Genomic DNA, 17,703 nt, shown 5'->3' with positions numbered 1-17,703 from the left:
AGTTTTTCTCTCCATCACTAAGTTTGCTGATTTAATTCCTTCTGAATCCATAATTGCATAAAAGATGATCAGGGTTATCATTATTATCTTGCCAAAATGTTCATTCCTTATGCAGTAACTCCTACAATGATTCTACCAGAAATGGGGAAATACTCTTCTGGGTACAGGATAGGCTTATGAGGGACTATCTGTAGAAAAAGAAAAATAACATCTCTATGGGTTTTGCCAGAAACTTGAACAAGAGTAGAGCTGGGCTTCTGCTGACTGTTTTTGAAAATTCCAGCTTTGATTTGTTAATGACCATTTGTATGAACTACTGCAAGCCATTTATCTGCAGAAATAAATACTCAAAACAGAAGAAGAAAACAGGACATAGCCAGGCAAGCTGTGGTTTGAACCAAAGCTTCATATTTGCAGAAAGACAGATATATAATATTGCTCAGTTTTTTCAGGAAAACCATTACTGAAGCATTTTTGCCAACCTCTTTGAGTTCATGTCAAAAAAATGATACTGAAAACTGACCTTCGGGGATTTTCCTGGGCAGCATTTCACTATCAGATAGAAAGCTGTGGCCCTGAGTCAGCAAGCAACAGGCAGGCCTACCTTTAAACATGTGAAAGTTATTTATGGGAGTAATTTAGTGAATCAGGGTTCATATGAGAGAGATAAGGGGTAAGATTTCATATAATGACTAAACTACAGGAAATACTGTCAGAGTCACATTTGAAATGTCACGTTTCAAATGGGTCCTCTCCCTACCCTCCCTTTAAAATGAATTCATCGGTTGTAGCAAAACTCTTCTTAATAAAAGTGGTGATGGCTTGCTGGAAGACGGACTTAACACGGTTGCTTACCAACCTGGTGGTAGATTTACTTTATGGTGCAGTATGAAATCCAAGCAAAGCCTCCAGATATCAATAGAGAACAGATTAATGGAGTTTGTTCCTCTGCTAACAACTAGCTGAACTCATAATTTCCTGAATGTTGACAGGCACCACTCAAAGAAGGAACCACCAAGACCTGCAAGGACCTGCAAGGCAGATTGAGCGCCTACATTTGCTGTGTCCTCGTGGGAACCATTGATTCTCTAAAAGTCAAACCGCCCCAGGATGCCTCAAATGAGACACTCAGGAACTAAAGCTTTTGTAAAACCTCTAGGCTGCACCTACAATGAATCAGTCCAACACAGAAATAGAGATTTCTAACAAAACCTTGCCTGTTCTGACAAAAGACAGTATTTGTAATCACTGGTAAGAAGACCACATTTGGTTATTTCTTCACCCCCTCAAAGCAAGCTGAAGTGACCTTCCAACAACAGTTTATTTCTTCTTGGCTAAACCTGAACAAAGGCTTTCTAGTAATATGCATGTGAAGGAAAGCATGGATGCTTTAGTGGTGAAAACCCAAATCTCTCCTTTGAGCTTTGCAGCCTTTTTACTGTCCTCTCAAAAACCAGTCAACAAGTGTTTGTGTGTGGTGAGGAGTATATTGCAGGGCATGGGACTAAATTAATCTAGAACCTTCTGATGCTTCCAACAGACTTCCATTTAGCGGGCAGTTAGTCAGTATGGACTCACAGTATTTCTGGGAATTTGGCACTAGACATGGAACATTCATGCAGGACTGTGGACAAGCTTTGACTGGTCAAAAGTGATGTCATTTTTGTTCCATTCCTCAAACTGACTTGAGCTTAGTTTCTATAATTGGAGGACCTGGTTTCAGCTTTTGACTGAGCCTTCTTCAGAAGAAAAGGTTTACAGGGAGAAGGCAGATAAACTAATGCAGGAATTCCTTTCTCAGTAGCAAGATAACTTTGTGGTGGAACAGGACAGTTTTAATTTTAGTTTTAGTGAATGTGTCGACAAAAAAGGCTTTACTGCTGTTTGAAGTAGTCAAGTCTGCTCACAACACGTGTATTTTCTGAAGTATTTTTAGAGATGCCCTCTGTGGCAAGGATGCTTTTGCAGGTGTTGGGGAGCGTGCTGATGTCAGAGGGGAAAACATGCAAATCTTCCTTTGTTTGCATGGCAGAACTTTAACAAAAGCTGTCCCTGGCAGCCCCATTAAAGCACATTAAGGGCTCTGATCCCTCTCTCACGCTAAAGTTGTCTTTGTCCCAGGGTTCCCAGGCAGGACTCTAAGGGCTGTCCCTCAGCATGTCAGCCAGCAGGGTCCCATTCTCTGTGCAACTGCACTCCTGCTGCACGTGGTGACAAGGGACAAATCTCTTGTGAGCAAACCTAACTTGTACTTGCCCTGGAAAAAGGAATGAGGGAAGCTCCAGTAAATCTGCTCCAACTTCAGCATGAAACAGTAGGAGAAAATTAATTTATTTGCTCATATCCAGTGCAAGAGAAGATTGTCCCTCTATTCTCTCACCAAGATGAAATGCTGCCCCTACTCTGCCACATTTTCTGTAATCATCAATAGTTTTGTTTGTTCCAGAGTTACCTAACTAAGTCATTGCTAGATCAGGATAATAATTTGGATCTTTTCAGAAAACAACATTCTGGCTCTAGTAAAAAAGCAACTACGGTTACTTCTTCATAGGCCAGGTGATGTTGCTCACATGCTACTCATCTGGACTTTTTTTGTCTTCTCAAGTTAAAACAGAACTATTTCCATGCCTACCCAGACTAGTCTGGTGGGATACCCTGGGATAAGACCACATTAGAAACTTGACCAAAGCATCATTTCCTTTAGGAAAGGACAAATTTATTGAACTGTAATGCTCAAGTTCTGGAGTTGTTGAAAGCTTTGCAATTGTCTTGTTTTCCTAAGGGGCTGAAGCTTCTATGTCTGTCTTCTATGCAGTACTCCCAGTCATAACACTCCTGAGAAATTAAAAACGTTTTCATTTTCTAAAAACTCACCACTAGTGATAAAATTCCTATTCAGCTGAATAATTGTTCAATTTCCCCAAAATTTTACAATGCCCTGGTGTGTCAGTGTTTTGAAAGACCTCAGACAGCTAAGGAAAGGCTCAAGATTTCAGAGTATCTCTATTTTGAAATAGGTCTAGCAAGCCTTATCCATGTAAGCAGCTCAGGCTGAGGTCACAGGGAGCAGATGGTGGCCAGAGGTTTCAAAAATTCAGGTGTGGGCAGCTGAAACTGGCTTCTCAGAAACAGGTATTTCTAACACTACTTTTGAAAAGACAGAATTCTTCATATGGAGAGATCAAATGGTGAGCACATGGGGCTGGACGTCATTCCCACTCAATCCAGTCACAGTTTCACTGTGATAGGAATTTGGGTTTTGAGGTTGGATGCTTGTCCAGGTTGGGTCACCATCAGTTTGCACCATCTGGGGATGTAATACTTGCCTCTTTCCATTCTGACACAATTTTGTCACGAGAATGCAGGGGGTTTAAGTACTGTGGGCTTCTAAGGGCTGGAGCTAGCTGAAAATTCCTTGTGGCACTGTGCTGTTTGGGAATTTAGCAAAGATCTCTTCTCAGGCAGCAGATCCCTTGTCTCAAGAAATCTTCTGATTAAATCATCAAGCTGTGGGACGTGCAGCTAAGGAGAACAACAGAGTTTGAAGAAACATTTGAAGAAATATTTTTGACAATTCCCAGTGCAGCTGGGATGATGACACATGCTCTGGTCCTAGCAATCTTGCCTGGCAAGCAAGGACTAGGGTTTTATATGTAAATACAAATATATATTTACATATTTTCTAACATCTGTTATGAATTTGTTTTCCCTTTGGTTCTATTTAAAGTATGTCTTGTCCCATTACCTCTGAGGCTGAAATTTGGAAGGGTTTCTTAATAAACTCTATGTACTGCAGAACCATCAGAAAAATTCTCCCTCCTCCACAGCTTTTCAGACAGTCCTTCTACAGTTATTCCTTCCTTGTATTTCTAAATGCATTAACATCTCCCCAGCCTGTGAAAGGACCACAGTTTTCTTCGTGGATTCCTGCTGGGAAGGGTATAATCTCACTACCAGCTTCCAGATTTTATATTGGGTCAGTCTAACCCATTTGTCCTGGCAGCCCAGCTTTGTAATTGTCCCACTGCTTGGTGCCTCTTTCAGAGAGCTCCCTGCTGTTAGCTCAGGGTCCCATCCACAGTTTCTGCATCCTGGAAGAAAAGCTGCCTGCTGCAAAGGACCAGTGCTGGAGCCACCACTCCAGAGATGGATCCCAGTGGACTCCAAGGCTGAGTGATGCCACAGCCAGGATTAGAGCTGGCAAAAGACCTTGGGAGCAAAGTTCAACCCACTGTCCTGACAGATTTATGCAGTCTATGGAGCAAAGTTAAACAGGGCAGCAAGCAGGATTTAGACTACGTGAGAGAGCGACAGGCTTTATTTGTGTTAAGTAAATAGGATAAAGTGAAAGGGGAAAGGGCAAAGAAGAAAATGTCAAGGCAGGTTGACACCAACATTCCACACGGTCTCTGACAGCAAAGGCTTCAGTGCACGGTGCTCATTGTGAGACAGATCGGGCATGGATTTTAGAGGTGCTCAGTGTCAAAAAAACCCTGAGTTCACACTGGCAGTCAAGATGCTTTGCTGAATGAAGAAGGTGGGGGATGTCCTGACCCAGAAGTGCACCTATAGGTAGCACCCACAGCTGATTTGCTTACTTTGATAGCAGTCACCTATCTAACTCCCTTGTGGCCCTGAGCCTGGTGCAATACTCAGCTTGAACTTGAGTTGGGATGAGTCTTCTGGAGATTGGTAAAATTGCCTTGTAAAATGCTTTTCCAAGGAACAATTAAGCATCAGTGCAAATAAATATAATTTCCTTAAAAGTTCAGGGCTCCCTGTGGCCAGATGACATGCAAATCAAAGGGTTTTCTGCACTGATAAAATTCCAGGAAACATGGGGCAGGGAGTAAGGAATAGAGAGAGATAGCCAGAAATAAAATGCTCAGATCATCTATCCAAAAAAGTTGCTTCTCCAGCCAAATTACTCAGTCTTTTATGGGAAAGATATCTTGGTTTGGCAAGGAGGAAAAACAGCTCCACCAGACAATAAATAAAGACTCCAGTTGAATTCTAAATACCAATAATGCAGTGGAAACTCAGCTTGTTCTCTGCTGTGGTAAAACTTCCAGTTGAAACACTGAAAAGAGTAACCCTCGAACAGGTACAAGAGACCTCGGGCTGATGCTAGCAAACATCAGAGTTTCAATTGGCTCAACAAAAGCATTCCTGCAGATTTGTCTCCAGAAGCAGCTCATTAAAATGAGCTGTGAATCACTGAGATAAATGTCGAATCAAACTGATAAGGTTTTTATATATACCAAATTTACATGAGTATCAGACATCTCCCTTCATTAGGCTGGCTAGGACTTACCCTGTCGCTATAATTGAGGCTCTGCTGTTGCAAAGTTTTACTGCACATGCTTATGGAGTCAATAACAAATTTATCTGCCAATTCATTTGTCTGCAGTAACTAAAAATGCTCCTCTCTTGCTTCCTTGTGCCTTTCTTGCCCAAACCATAAGAACTCTACAAGTTCTGAGAACCACTGGAATGCCTATGCAGTAAATATAAAAGAAGACCAGGTCTGTTTACAGATTTACTATGTGACTTCTGCTAGGGCATATTGCTCTGCATTTATCTTCTGTAATAAATAGGAAAATTAAGTATTTGAGCTCCCACCCCACCCCAGAGCTGTGCACTCTCAGAGCTGTACAAACATGTACTCCTCAGAGCTTGCCACAAATGTGCAGCATGCCCAGCCATCCAGAACTTTCTAAAAGTCATTATTTTAAAAATGAAACAAATAGTTTGCCCTCAGCTTCACTTTTTAACTAGTGTGTTAAAAATTAAAAAGAAAAAAAAAAAAGTTGTTTCATAATTGCTATTACAGAAGAGACTTGCAGTATATTTTCCACCACCAGCACAATTAGACCTTACTCACCTCGGGTGCAAGAACAGGCATGCTGACTTTGACTATACACCTCATAATTCCTGACTCAATTAGCACACAGCAGATAATCATTCCTTTTGTAATGTAACGCCTGCTTACCCTTCTGTACCACTGGCCTCTTCCCCTTATTCCCACTGGGTTTTAAGTGGTTGTAATCTAGCAGCTACAGCCATGGATTCTTGTTTTAAATAACTTAAGAGAGAGAAAATGAATTAGAACAATCAAAGCCTTTTTCTTTTTTTCATAATATCCAAACCTTGGATCCTAATCCAAACTGCCTGTAATTTAAAAAACCAGAATATGCACCACAGGTATCTTGGCTGGCTGCATCAAGGGTGAAGCTTAATGGTGTCTTGCTCAGAGCCAATACGAAGACATTGCCAACCATTTCCTTTATTTTAACAAGTCCCCAGCACATACAGCATACCTAACACCCAGCTTCCCTTATGATGCACGCTTGTTTTCCAAGAAAAACAATCTAAAGCCTTCTGGTGATCATGCGGATTCCAAAAAAATGAAAACTGACTCCCCTTTTTCCCCTCTCACCAGCTGATTACTCTGTCTGTTCAAAGCCATCTGACCAAAATCAACACACACTCAACAGCAGTGAATGGCCATCAGTCTTTTTTGATCAAATTACTGTTTAAACCCCCTAAATTTTACCAACAAAAACATTGTCAATAAACTGTCCCTTTCCAAGACGGGGAGGAGAAAGGACCATGACCATCTGTCTCTGAGCTACAAATGAGTTGTGCTGTTTTTGCTCAGCTAACTCTGTCTCACCTACAGCACACCTGCCCCACAAACTTCATTTATCTTCAACAGAAAACCCCCAGTCAGCTGTTCTCCACCAAACTTTTCTAGAGCTGAAAGTTTTGCGTGCTTTCCAGTGCCAAATGCTTCACAGCAAGGGAGTCTCTGTGGCCACCCACATTATATTCAAATGCACAAATGAGCCAAGGAGGTTTGCATAAACAACTTGGTACAAAGTGCTGAGATGCTGCTGTATTTCTGCATGACAAGCTCATTACCATTTGGCATTGGCTCATGCTGATGTACAGTGAAAAAGAAAAAAGGGAGAGAGAGAGAGAGACTCTTCACAGTTACATTAATTTCATTTTATTTAATAAAAAACAGTATCAGATTAAAAATACAAACACTTTGGGTGATTATCCAGCGTTTTTCCCTGTGTGCCTCATAGAGCTCAAACCAAGGATTGGGAGAAAAAACCAAAAAACCCAAAAAATAACACAAACAATTTTGGCCGGAGCTGTAAAATAATGTTGCACCAATTAAATTACACCAAATATATTATTATAACTTTGAAATGGCTTTCAGACCAATAAATAAAAAAAAAGACAAATTCAAATAAAAAAGTTGACTTTGTATTACAAAAAAAAAATTAAATAAGAATCACAACACTAATAGTAACAATGTGCAGTCAAGTTTTTTTTCTTCTCTTCTAGGAATGATAACATGCCAGTAAACATGTAACATGCCAGTAACATGCCAGTAAATCCCTACATAACATTTCCAGTTTGGCAGCAAGCAGTCACTCACTCATTCACATTTGTACACAAGGAAGCAGGCCTGGGCAAAAGCCTTGGAGACAGGAGCCTTCAGAGTGCTCCTCACTTCCCTGCCATGGCTGGCTGAGCTCCCTTCCCTTCCTCCTGAAACCTCTATAAACCCACTCAAGGTTTACTGCCAGATGTGCAGGGAAGGTGTGATGCTGTGGCTTCAACAGGACAGCACTGACTCATACCAGCTGAGGATGCAGCTCTTACACCCCAGGGCATGAGTTAAAAGCTGTGGCTGCAAGGCACACCCCCCACCCCCCTTGTTTCAGAAAGGCCATGGAGTCTACGTTGAGTTGTTTTAAAATGCACCACAGCAAACCTGTTAATTCAACACACTGCAAAATGGGGTGCTGGTTTGGGATGGGGTAAAAGAGCACATGCAGGGCTTGTGAGAGAAGATGAGACGTCTGAATATCATACAGAGAGGTACACATCTGTAGAGAAGTGACCTGCAGTTGCCCTTCCTGAGCAAATGACAGTAAGCCACATTTCACTTGACCACCTGAGAGCAGTCTCTCAGAGATTTCATGGTATTGACACTGTTTATTTCAGAGTCAAATTTGGTCCAGTGTAAGTGAGTAAGTAAAAAGTAAAGGTTCTCCACAGAGGCAGATTAACTGATTTAAGAAACTCAAGCTGGTTCATCTTTATGCTAGGTAGCCCACTTAATTTTTAGGAGGAACCAGCAGACTTAAGTACCATGACACACTGAATAAGAGGAATCTGCCAGTGAAATAGCTCCGTCCCAGATGCCAACAATATATGGACTTATCCCCGACTCCCAAGGAATCCCCAGAAGAACTCTATTAGGTTTCTGCACCATCTCCAGGATTTGGGACACAGTGGGTCAAACTCTTCTTTCAGTTCCAGTTACATGGCAGGAGTGAGACCAGAACTTGCCCCATGACCCTGTGCTCTGGGCGTGAGTGTGGATACAAGCTTTGCAGCTGTGGATCATTTGACATCATCGGCTGAAACCTGTGATTTAATCACACCACTGCACCTCCAAGAAAGCCACGGGCTATGTGCTCATGGGAATGAGACTGAAATGGGCCTGAAGATTCCAGTTTGCCCAGGCCTGTCAAACACACAGTGCCTTTTCTGACATAGGCTTACATTCAGGTAATCCAGTAGACCCATGTGGTACCTTTATGGGAGTTGAAGCCTTCAGTCTGGATAGCTGGCTATGTCTGAGAACACAAACACATATCCTTTTTTTTTGTAAACTGGTATCATTGCACACTCAGTACCAGCTACACTAGATAGAGGCAGGCCCAAAACTTTATGCTAACTTATTAAATCTACCATTATAATTTCATCACTCAATTCTTTCTGCTCCATTACCACCAAACTAGAAACATTTTCATCTGCAGAAAGGCATCTTCCCACTAACTTTCTGACCTCTATCCATTTCCTACATTCTACAATCTTTTCCTTACTTAACATTCTGGTTGCAAACTACTGTCACCCCCAAATACTACAAGCTAGCAGCAAGGTGGCACCATTTGCTGACAGTGACTGAACTCTAGACTGGAGGGTCAGTTAACCCTTGAGACCCTTTGTCAGATCCATCTTTGTCTGGGCATTCATCTGGCTGGCCATTTTGAAAGAGTAACAGATTGAACATTTGGGTTGAAATGCCTTAAAAGGTCATTTAGCTGCTGATAACATCCATTCCTTCCAGTTGCCATTATAATTTCTGTGGCTCTGTTTTTGCTGGTAGTTAGAAACAATTTTAGAACTTTCTACTCACTGAAGAGCAATGGCTCTGGACACTGTGGGAGGTCCAGATATGAATGCCTGCTCCATTGATGGCCACAAACACCCCATGAGGTTTTCCTGGGCAAGTCTCTCAAATTATCTTAGAACATGTTCAGAACTTCTCAGGTCACTCTGGTGGAAGGGACCATACTGACCATCTAGCCCGGTATCCTGCACAATACAAGCCAAAGATTCCCACTGTGCAATCACTGTACTCTGACAAATAACTTCAGAGGGAGATAAAGCCACTTGCTCTAAAAGGCATCCAAGTCTGACTTGAAGAATTCAGCTCTTCTCTTAATAAAGCTTATCTAATATTAATTACAAACCACTCAAAATGTGTCCCTCACTTCCAGTTTTAATTCTGTCTAGCTTTGACTTCGAGCCATCAAATCTTGATGCTTTTGTCTGCTAGCTCCTGAAGTGCTTTCATCACAGATACAAAGACCAAAGGTTTTTCTCTGGTCATGTAGGTAATATTTTGAGGACACAAAATTAGAGAAGTGTGAGATGGCTTTGGGGCAACTTTACTTGGAGTTCAGCTAAGTAGGTACAGTCAGCTACTCTGAATCAAAACCTACCATTGTCAGCAAATCCGTGACCTGGCTTACTCCATCATAAAGGTACACAAAATAACTCCGTTCCCTCCCTTTTCCATCTTCCCTCTGCTAGTTGAGCTTGTTACAGATCTCTAGGGCTTTCTTGTAGACCTGAGTCACATCATCCATGTCTGTGAGAAGAGAAAAACTGCTGTCCCCCAGACGGTTGCGGTAACGCTTTAGATGCTGCGGCCGTGGGCGGTTCTGAAGTCCTTCGAAGTCTTGGATCTGGAGGAAATTTTCAGCAGAGACACAGCTCCGAATTCTCTGCCTATTTGGCCTGTTCTCTTGCAAATCCAGCAAATCAAATGAGTCACTGGACAAAATACTGTCATCACTAATTACGCTGGAAGGGCGACTGTAACTTCGAGGTAATGCGTCCCCAGGCAAGACCATTTCTTCCATGGCCTCCAGCGTTGGTGTGTCAGGGCTAATCAAAGCAGGTTCAGTGCTGTTGGTAGAGTATTTGCTGTTATGTTTCAAGATGCCCTTACGTCTGCAGGAATGGATATAAGACCCATTTCTGGATGGTTCTGTGACCCCTGGAGAAGTGTCACTGTTTACTGTCTCATCATTATTGTCCAAGAGTTCAGAAGATTCGCTTCTTTCTGGAGAGGAGTAATAGCCAGACTCCCTCTGCTGAGTCTTCTTTAAGATTCCTTTTTTTGGCATTAGTGAAGACTGCTTAGTGCCATATTTGCCAGCTACTTCTCCCTCTACAACACTTTTAATGGCCACGCCAGTCCTACACAACTCTTGCTCCAGCTTAAAAGCAGAGGGTAACACTGGGCTGACAACTCCTTCAATGAAACCTGCACTGTGAGAGCGATGTTCACTGTTGCTCCTTTTCTTCAAGATACCTTTGGGTCTCTTGGAGGTCAGTTTGGTTGCATTTTCAGCTCCTCCTTCCTGGATGGACTGTGCAATGTCATTTTCCTTTTTTGATTTCTTCAGAGACCTTTGTCTCTCTAGTGTGACTTCAGGACCTTTGGGCTTAGAAAGGCACTTGATTTTGGTATCAGTCTCTGGTTGGAGGCCAGTGGAACGATGATGCCAATCAATGAACCTTGCCAGCAGTGGGGACTCGGAGTCTCTCATGGCATCACAGTCACAGACACTGCTCTTGTAGCCCCAGTTAACCCACCAGTGGTTGGCAATGTCTTCAATAGTTGCTCGGCGTTCCGGGTTCACCATCAGCATCCATCTGATAAGACCACGAGCATCTATGGATGAAGAATGGCAACATTTTTAGAACGTGGGCATTCTTAGGTTTGTCAGTTTAAATTGAAAGTGTGAAGACAATCAAATGAGCAAAAATAATGCTCTATATATAGAGAAAGTGAAAGGGAACAAGACTTTGACCATAAGTCAATGATGGAAAATGTCTCTGAGCACTACTTTTTATCAGAGTAATAAGATTCATCCTGGAAAATGTACACTGGGATATTCAATAAATTAATGTTTGTACTGTATTAGACAGTGAACAGTTCCATATTACTGAAGGAAGTCACCAACCTATTGAGTCTAATGATAAAACTTAGAGGAAAATAAAATGAAATTGGGATATTTTAAATGATCTACACATTACTGTTTCTGTATTTACTTTTTCCATAAACAACGTAGTATTCTGTGTATTGTAAAGGTTTATTTTCATACAGAGAGTGAGAAGACAGAAAACTGAAAGGAATGGCAAACAACTGATACAAGATAAATATTAATAATTTAAATATAATATTTGCATAGATATTTAAGGCTGGAAGGAGTCATTATAATCAATGAGCCAGACTTAGCTGCTACTTTTCTGTCAGGTGACTGCTTAATGTGCTATCTTAGAAGCCAATGTGAACACAGTAGCACAGTAGCATTAATTCAGATTTTGGCCTACTCTGACCACTCACCTTCTCTCTGCTTGCAACAGCCCACAGTGTAGTGAGAGGACTGATCTATACCAGTATGTTGTAGCATTTTACAGTTTGTCTGAACGATTCAACTTACAATAGCTAGCAGACCTTCTACTGCCATAGATCTACATAAAAGAGCCCATTACAGCTCCCCAAAGCAACAACATCTATCTGCTACAAAACTTTAATTTCAAAAGGGCTTTTGACCCAGATAGGAATTTATAGCAGATGAACTCAAGTAGGAGAGTGAGATTTTTTTTTGTGTACATCATTCTAATACGACACTGTAACATGCTGGAAGGGGCCAAACAAAATGCTCCATTCTGAATTGCTGTCAGCTCAGTACCCTCCTTTTTCATACCTGAGGTCTGTGTTGGCTCACGATACTCTCCACTGCTGATCTGCCTGATGAGATTTTTGTGATCGAAGCCATCAAAGGGCATCGTTCCATAAACCAGAGTGTAAAGCAATACACCAAGGGCCCAGCTGTCCACCTGAAATACAGACACAACATGTGTGAGGCCCAGGAAAGTTAATCCCTGCCCTTCTGCATGCCATTAGCACCACAAGAGCAGCATCATGTTCAGCCGCACCTACTGCTGGTCAAACTTGTATCTAACATCTCACTAACCACCCACAGGCAATGTAAACAAAAGTGAAGCAGCTTCAAATATGGGACAGACCCAAGTGAACTCACATGTACAGTTACATGTGCATTAAGATTACCCCTCAAGAACATTATCTTCAAAGATATCCCCATACCACCACAGAAAAACTGACCCTTCTTACCTCTGGGCCTCTGTAAGGCCGTCCATTAACTATTTCAGGGGAAGCATACAGTGGGCTTCCACAAAAGGTCTGCAGAAACTTGTCTTTATGATAAAGGTTGGAAAGTCCAAAATCAGCAATCTGCAAATAGAATTGGACAAGGCATTTGTAATAGTAGGGATTTCTTCAAGTAACAAAAAATCCTTTATCAGGAAAGACTTAGCTATATTTGTCTCTGCCATAGGGCAAGGAACTCCATGTGGATTTTACTTTTCTCTCTAAAGGCCCCTCAGAGAAGAAGGGCTCCCAGGTTAAGTCCTCCTGATTGGGAACAAAGATGCTTTGGGTACATTCACAGACAGGCCACCAACTGCACAACCATCAGCTGGTAATTTTATCCTGGATGAATTGCATATGCTTGCAAAGACAATCTCATACCAGGAAGCCTGCTGCTCTTCATCTTGTATAGTCATTAATACCAGAGGAATGCAAGCAGAAAGTACCACCCTTTTTATCACACACATGCAAGCCAAAAGCCACCACCTTTACATTCAACAGGAGGAGGGAGGGAGGAGTGTTGCAGGAAGCTAAGCATTGCTGAAGAACATGATTTTTGAAATTATCTGTAATGAAGGTCAAAGTGAGGCACTCACTCACTCCTCCAGATTTAGGGACACAGGGCTGAGGAATCTGAGCTGTTAAGCCCATGAGATGTCTATCACGAGAATAAACACAAGTCTGGTTCCTAACTGGAAACAACGGGCTCAAAGCCGGCTTTCCCAACACAAACAAAACTTCCCTTGGGACTGTTGGGAATTTTGCCCATGTAGGAATTGCAGGATCAGGTCCAAATATTTTGTTTACTTCAATTCTCTGTTCTTGTTCTTTCAAAACAAAGGCTGAGGACGGCAACACTAAATACTCCCACAAACTCTCAATTTTCTTTGTTTCTCTAGCACAAGGCAACACATCTCATTTTCATCTTGTTTCAAACCCAAATGTTTCTGCTTCCCAGAGATAGTTTGTATTACTGCCCACAATCAGTGCAATGCCTACATAAAAGACATAAAGCACAGGCATAAAAAAGGTATTGTAGATATAAAAGACAGGAGTTTTCTCTGGGTTTTCTTCACCTTATCCATGCCTTTTCTATCAGAAAGAAATTAAATGCCAGGAATTTTCACAAGAAAAAATTCAAGAAAACACAAAGTGAGTGGGAAAGAAAAGGATTTGCCAGCACCATCATTCACTCTAGGCTTTCTAAAATGTGTATTACTGATGCCTCTAATTGTTGAATTACAATGTTCAGTGAACTCTTGGAAGAGGCAAAGTCTTTGTCTCTATACCTCAACTGGTACAGCTACACTGAAAAATGATACAGTTAAGACCACAAAAGGAACATATATATCCTTTCTAAACAGATATAAATAGATACATAGTTGTTAGATACTTTCACATTAGAAACACAAACTTTTTAAAGATATCCTTTTTACACAATTTTTAAAGTCACAAGTCAGATATGAGATTTCATGCTTCACTCTTCCCTATTTTGATGTTCTGCTTGTGCAGGTGTTTCACTGGCAATCTGTATAAATCCTGTTCAAAGAGCAGTTGACTTCTGTTCATTAATTTTAATTCAGATCAACATGTTCATTCATAGATTGAATTCACTCAGTCCCTCAGACAGCATATTATCAACCCACAGCAGAAAATTCGACCCTCAAATAAATGTGGTTTGTAAAATCTTCATTGTATGGTTGGAATGTCATTGAAAACAGCTGGTGTAGAATTGCAGTCTGCAAACATATTCTCATGGCTCAGATTGCACTTAATTGCCTTAAATTCCACTTTCTTATCAAGTCACCCTGCCTGGCTTGCAGGAAGTTGGTTTTAAGCCTTATGAAGTGTGCCTTGTCAATCAGGGGAAGAATGGGATCATTTCAGTCTTAAAACTTCATGCTGGTCATTAATTTTTATTTTAGCTCAGGATGCAGCTAAGACAAGAACAAACACTGCAGCAGGATTCCTTATTAAAATACATTCCCTTAACACCATGGAATGTACAAAATGCATTTGGATGTGTATATATATATATGTATAGGGATACACATACCATTGTTCACTCTAAGAAACTTTCAGACTTGGGCATTCATGTTTTCATTTTGACCATTCAGGAAAAGAGTATTTATGTTACAGTTCACTCCCATGCTCACAGACTGATGTTTATCAGCTTTTCCCATTAAAACTGTCATGCCCCCCAAAACAAGATTAATAGAAGCCAACATTACTTCATGTTCTTGGCACTTAAATGGAACTAAGGCATCAAGTCAAAAGAACTTCCTAAATTGGGAGGAGCAGAAAAGTGGACTTTTATTTCCCTTGCTTCAGGAGTGCATGTTTCATATTTACTGTTAGCTATGATAAACCAGATGTAAGTTACTGTTGAAGTGTGGAATATAAATTCCACGAAGTTCACACTCATGGAAATTGCCAGTTTTATCCCACTTAAGAATCTGTCTCCCTATACTGCAGATAAAGAAATAATTAGGTCTCTTAAAGCAAATGAAATGTACGTGCAGTTGGTGAGACTTCTAGCAAAGTAAATCCCAATTCCATACACTTAGTCTGTATATATGAAACCCTCGTGGGTTTTTTAGTGGTTAGTCTGATTGGTGTCCCCTTACCAGCCCAAGAGAACGTGCAGTTAGCAGGATTACATTACTGTTATACTTGCATTGTTCTACTCTTCTATCACTTTGGGGTTGATCATACCGTTTACATCAACCTCTGCTAGACATCTTTTTTAGCTGCAATTCCCAGCCCAGGAACTGTTCTCATCCCTACTGTGAACACGGATGTTCAGTCTCACAAGTGTTTAAAGCTCATTTCAATTAATTTATGTCTGCTGCATTTAGTGATTTTCAGTAAAAATCTGCAGGAAATAGTACTGCATTCAACAAATCCATGAAAAATCTAATAATACACCACAGATCAGATCACCTTTTCCTCTCATTGCACTCCACCTCTGGCCTGAGGATATGCAGGACTCTTCAAAATGTATAATTTTTTTGTTGCTTTCAGACACTGGTGTTTCCTTGTTGCTGTATTCTAACACATGAATCTGCTTCCAGAGATTTTTACTCACTATCACAACTCTTTAAAGCAAAAAAAAAAACCCTTATGTCTCCATACACTCCTTTATGACCTTCATTTAATTATCGAAAGCTTAAGAATGGTTTCCAAGTGAGTATAGTAACAAGTAAAAAGGCCTGGGGCCCTTTTAGGTTGGATAATAATTTCTAATGGATTACTTGTCCTCTTTACTTCCTGCTTTAAAAGTATTGTTTAAGCTGCCTTGCAAGGATCCATTTTTACAACATCTTATTTTTTCTTCACATTATTATGACATGTTTTTGTAAATCATCATAGATCACTGGCTTCATCAGAAACATGTATTTAATTCCACATTGCACCCAAGAACAAAGATATCCCTTTAATTTTCTCATCCTTAAAATCAAACTGCTAATTTTGTGTTTGCAATCCACTGAATGAAATATAAATACTAGGAAAGTACCAATAAGACTGCAAATCCATTTCTAGAAAATGCCTTCCCCTGAGTATTTGAAGCCTTCAGTCAATACCAAACCCCAAACTGCATTTTTTTTCTGCCTGAACAAACCACATGTAAATACTCTCAGAATGAGGACCTGATAAATTTACTCCTAATAAATAATTTACAGTTCCATATGTGTTTCCTTGCCAACGGTTACTGTTTAGTGACACAAAGAAAAAGTGAGAAGTAAAATTCTGTTCAAATAACACAGAAACCACAGCAACATATTCAAAGCTTCAGCATCAGGGAAACGGTGGCTACATGCTTAACATCAAGTATTCACAAAAAAAAAGAGAGCACAGAGAAAAAGGAAAACCCATACCAATAGTCATCTCTTGAAGCAATCCAAATTCAAACACTATTGACTGTAAGATGTATGAAATATCAGCACTTTCCCAAGTTCAGTCCGGTTTTCAGTTTCATGAGACCCTCTGCAGAACTAGTGACTAGCAGAGAAGGCACTTGCCCATGCCAAGGCAGTCTTGCCTGCTCAGAGGCCTTAACATTGAAGAGATGTAGCAGAGGAAATACTGGAAATATGAAAATTACCTACAGCAGTTTAAACACAAGCACAAGTCAGGAAAGTGAAACCCTTAAGAAAAAGACGTCCAAATGACCGGAAGGAATCTGAGGACGTAGAGCTACCTGAATTCCTCCACAGCAATGCCACTCTCTATGGCAGCTGAAATGCATCTGTGGTTCTGAAGCCCCTGGGTCAGCTCCAAGTGTGGACCATACAAAGCTAACTTCCCTTGTCCTATCCTTCCACTCTACCAGCAGGAGAACGACTCCCATAAAGGAGAGAGGGGCAGGAGCAGAGCCGCCTGACAAAGCTCAGCTCCCCAGAGGCTTGAGGAAGTGATTGGTTTTGCATATGAGGACCACAGTGTAGAGATCCAGCCCTCCACAGCTAGCAAATTCCAGAAATTCCTCTTTTCTCTCAAGAATTCTCTGATTAGCTGGGAAGATAGTTTGGCGTGTAATGTGGAAAGAAAGGTCATCCTGCCTGCGGAAGCCTGATTCGTATACAATGTCCTAGAAAGGCTAGTTTTTGTTTTCAGCACTGCTGAGAACAGCTCTGGCTGCTGCAGAGTGTCCCTGTAGGAACAGAAGAGGGGAGGTCTGCTCCAATGCTGGATGCTAAACATCCAAACATCCAAATATTGCATTGCATGGGCCTTCCATAAAGGACTATTTTTGGAAACCACATATTTATGTGCCTTTAATCCACTAGTTGATCCAAGTTAGCTTCTGTCATCAGCATTACACAGATGGCAGCTACCACATGTTACTTTCCATTTCCATTGCACATCAGCTCGAAATGAAGACAATCTCTCCAGTGTGAAGCACAGAAGGTAGCACCTGCAGCCCCAGGGCTTTCAGGGTATTTTAGGTACTGGGCTATGCAAGTAGTTCCTTGATTATTACTTTTTTAATTAAAGAAAGATGCTTAAGCATCAGCAGAAATTCTTTGGTGTTCCTCCCTCTGCTTGCTTGCCCATGGATGAGCACATCCAGCCACCCTTACATGCAGTTACCCAAGGAGGAATAAAGTTGAAACAGGTTCAGCCACCTGGAAATCACACTT

The 17,703-nt window shown here is 41.1% G+C and overlaps 1 protein-coding gene across 1 annotated transcript in view; it reads right to left on the bottom strand.

Moving 5' to 3' along the window:
• Positions 1-6,989: 6,989 nt before the first annotated feature.
• The window catches only part of NUAK1 (NUAK family kinase 1), a 47,414-nt gene continuing 36,700 nt past the window's right edge, over positions 6,990-17,703 (bottom strand). The window contains exons 5-7 of the mRNA XM_033058442.1: positions 12,524-12,643; positions 12,096-12,228; positions 6,990-11,056 (exon numbers count right to left, since the gene is read on the bottom strand). Of these exons, the coding sequence (XP_032914333.1) occupies positions 9,903-11,056; positions 12,096-12,228; positions 12,524-12,643 (1,407 nt within the window). The 3' untranslated portion in view covers positions 6,990-9,902. The remainder of the gene's footprint in view (positions 11,057-12,095; positions 12,229-12,523; positions 12,644-17,703) is intronic.

This window comes from Catharus ustulatus, chromosome 4 (genome assembly GCF_009819885.2).
Source record: "Catharus ustulatus isolate bCatUst1 chromosome 4, bCatUst1.pri.v2, whole genome shotgun sequence".
Lineage (NCBI taxonomy): Eukaryota > Metazoa > Chordata > Aves > Passeriformes > Turdidae > Catharus > Catharus ustulatus.
Note: the sequence above shows the minus strand (reverse complement) of the source record. Positions and strands in the feature narration are given on the sequence as shown.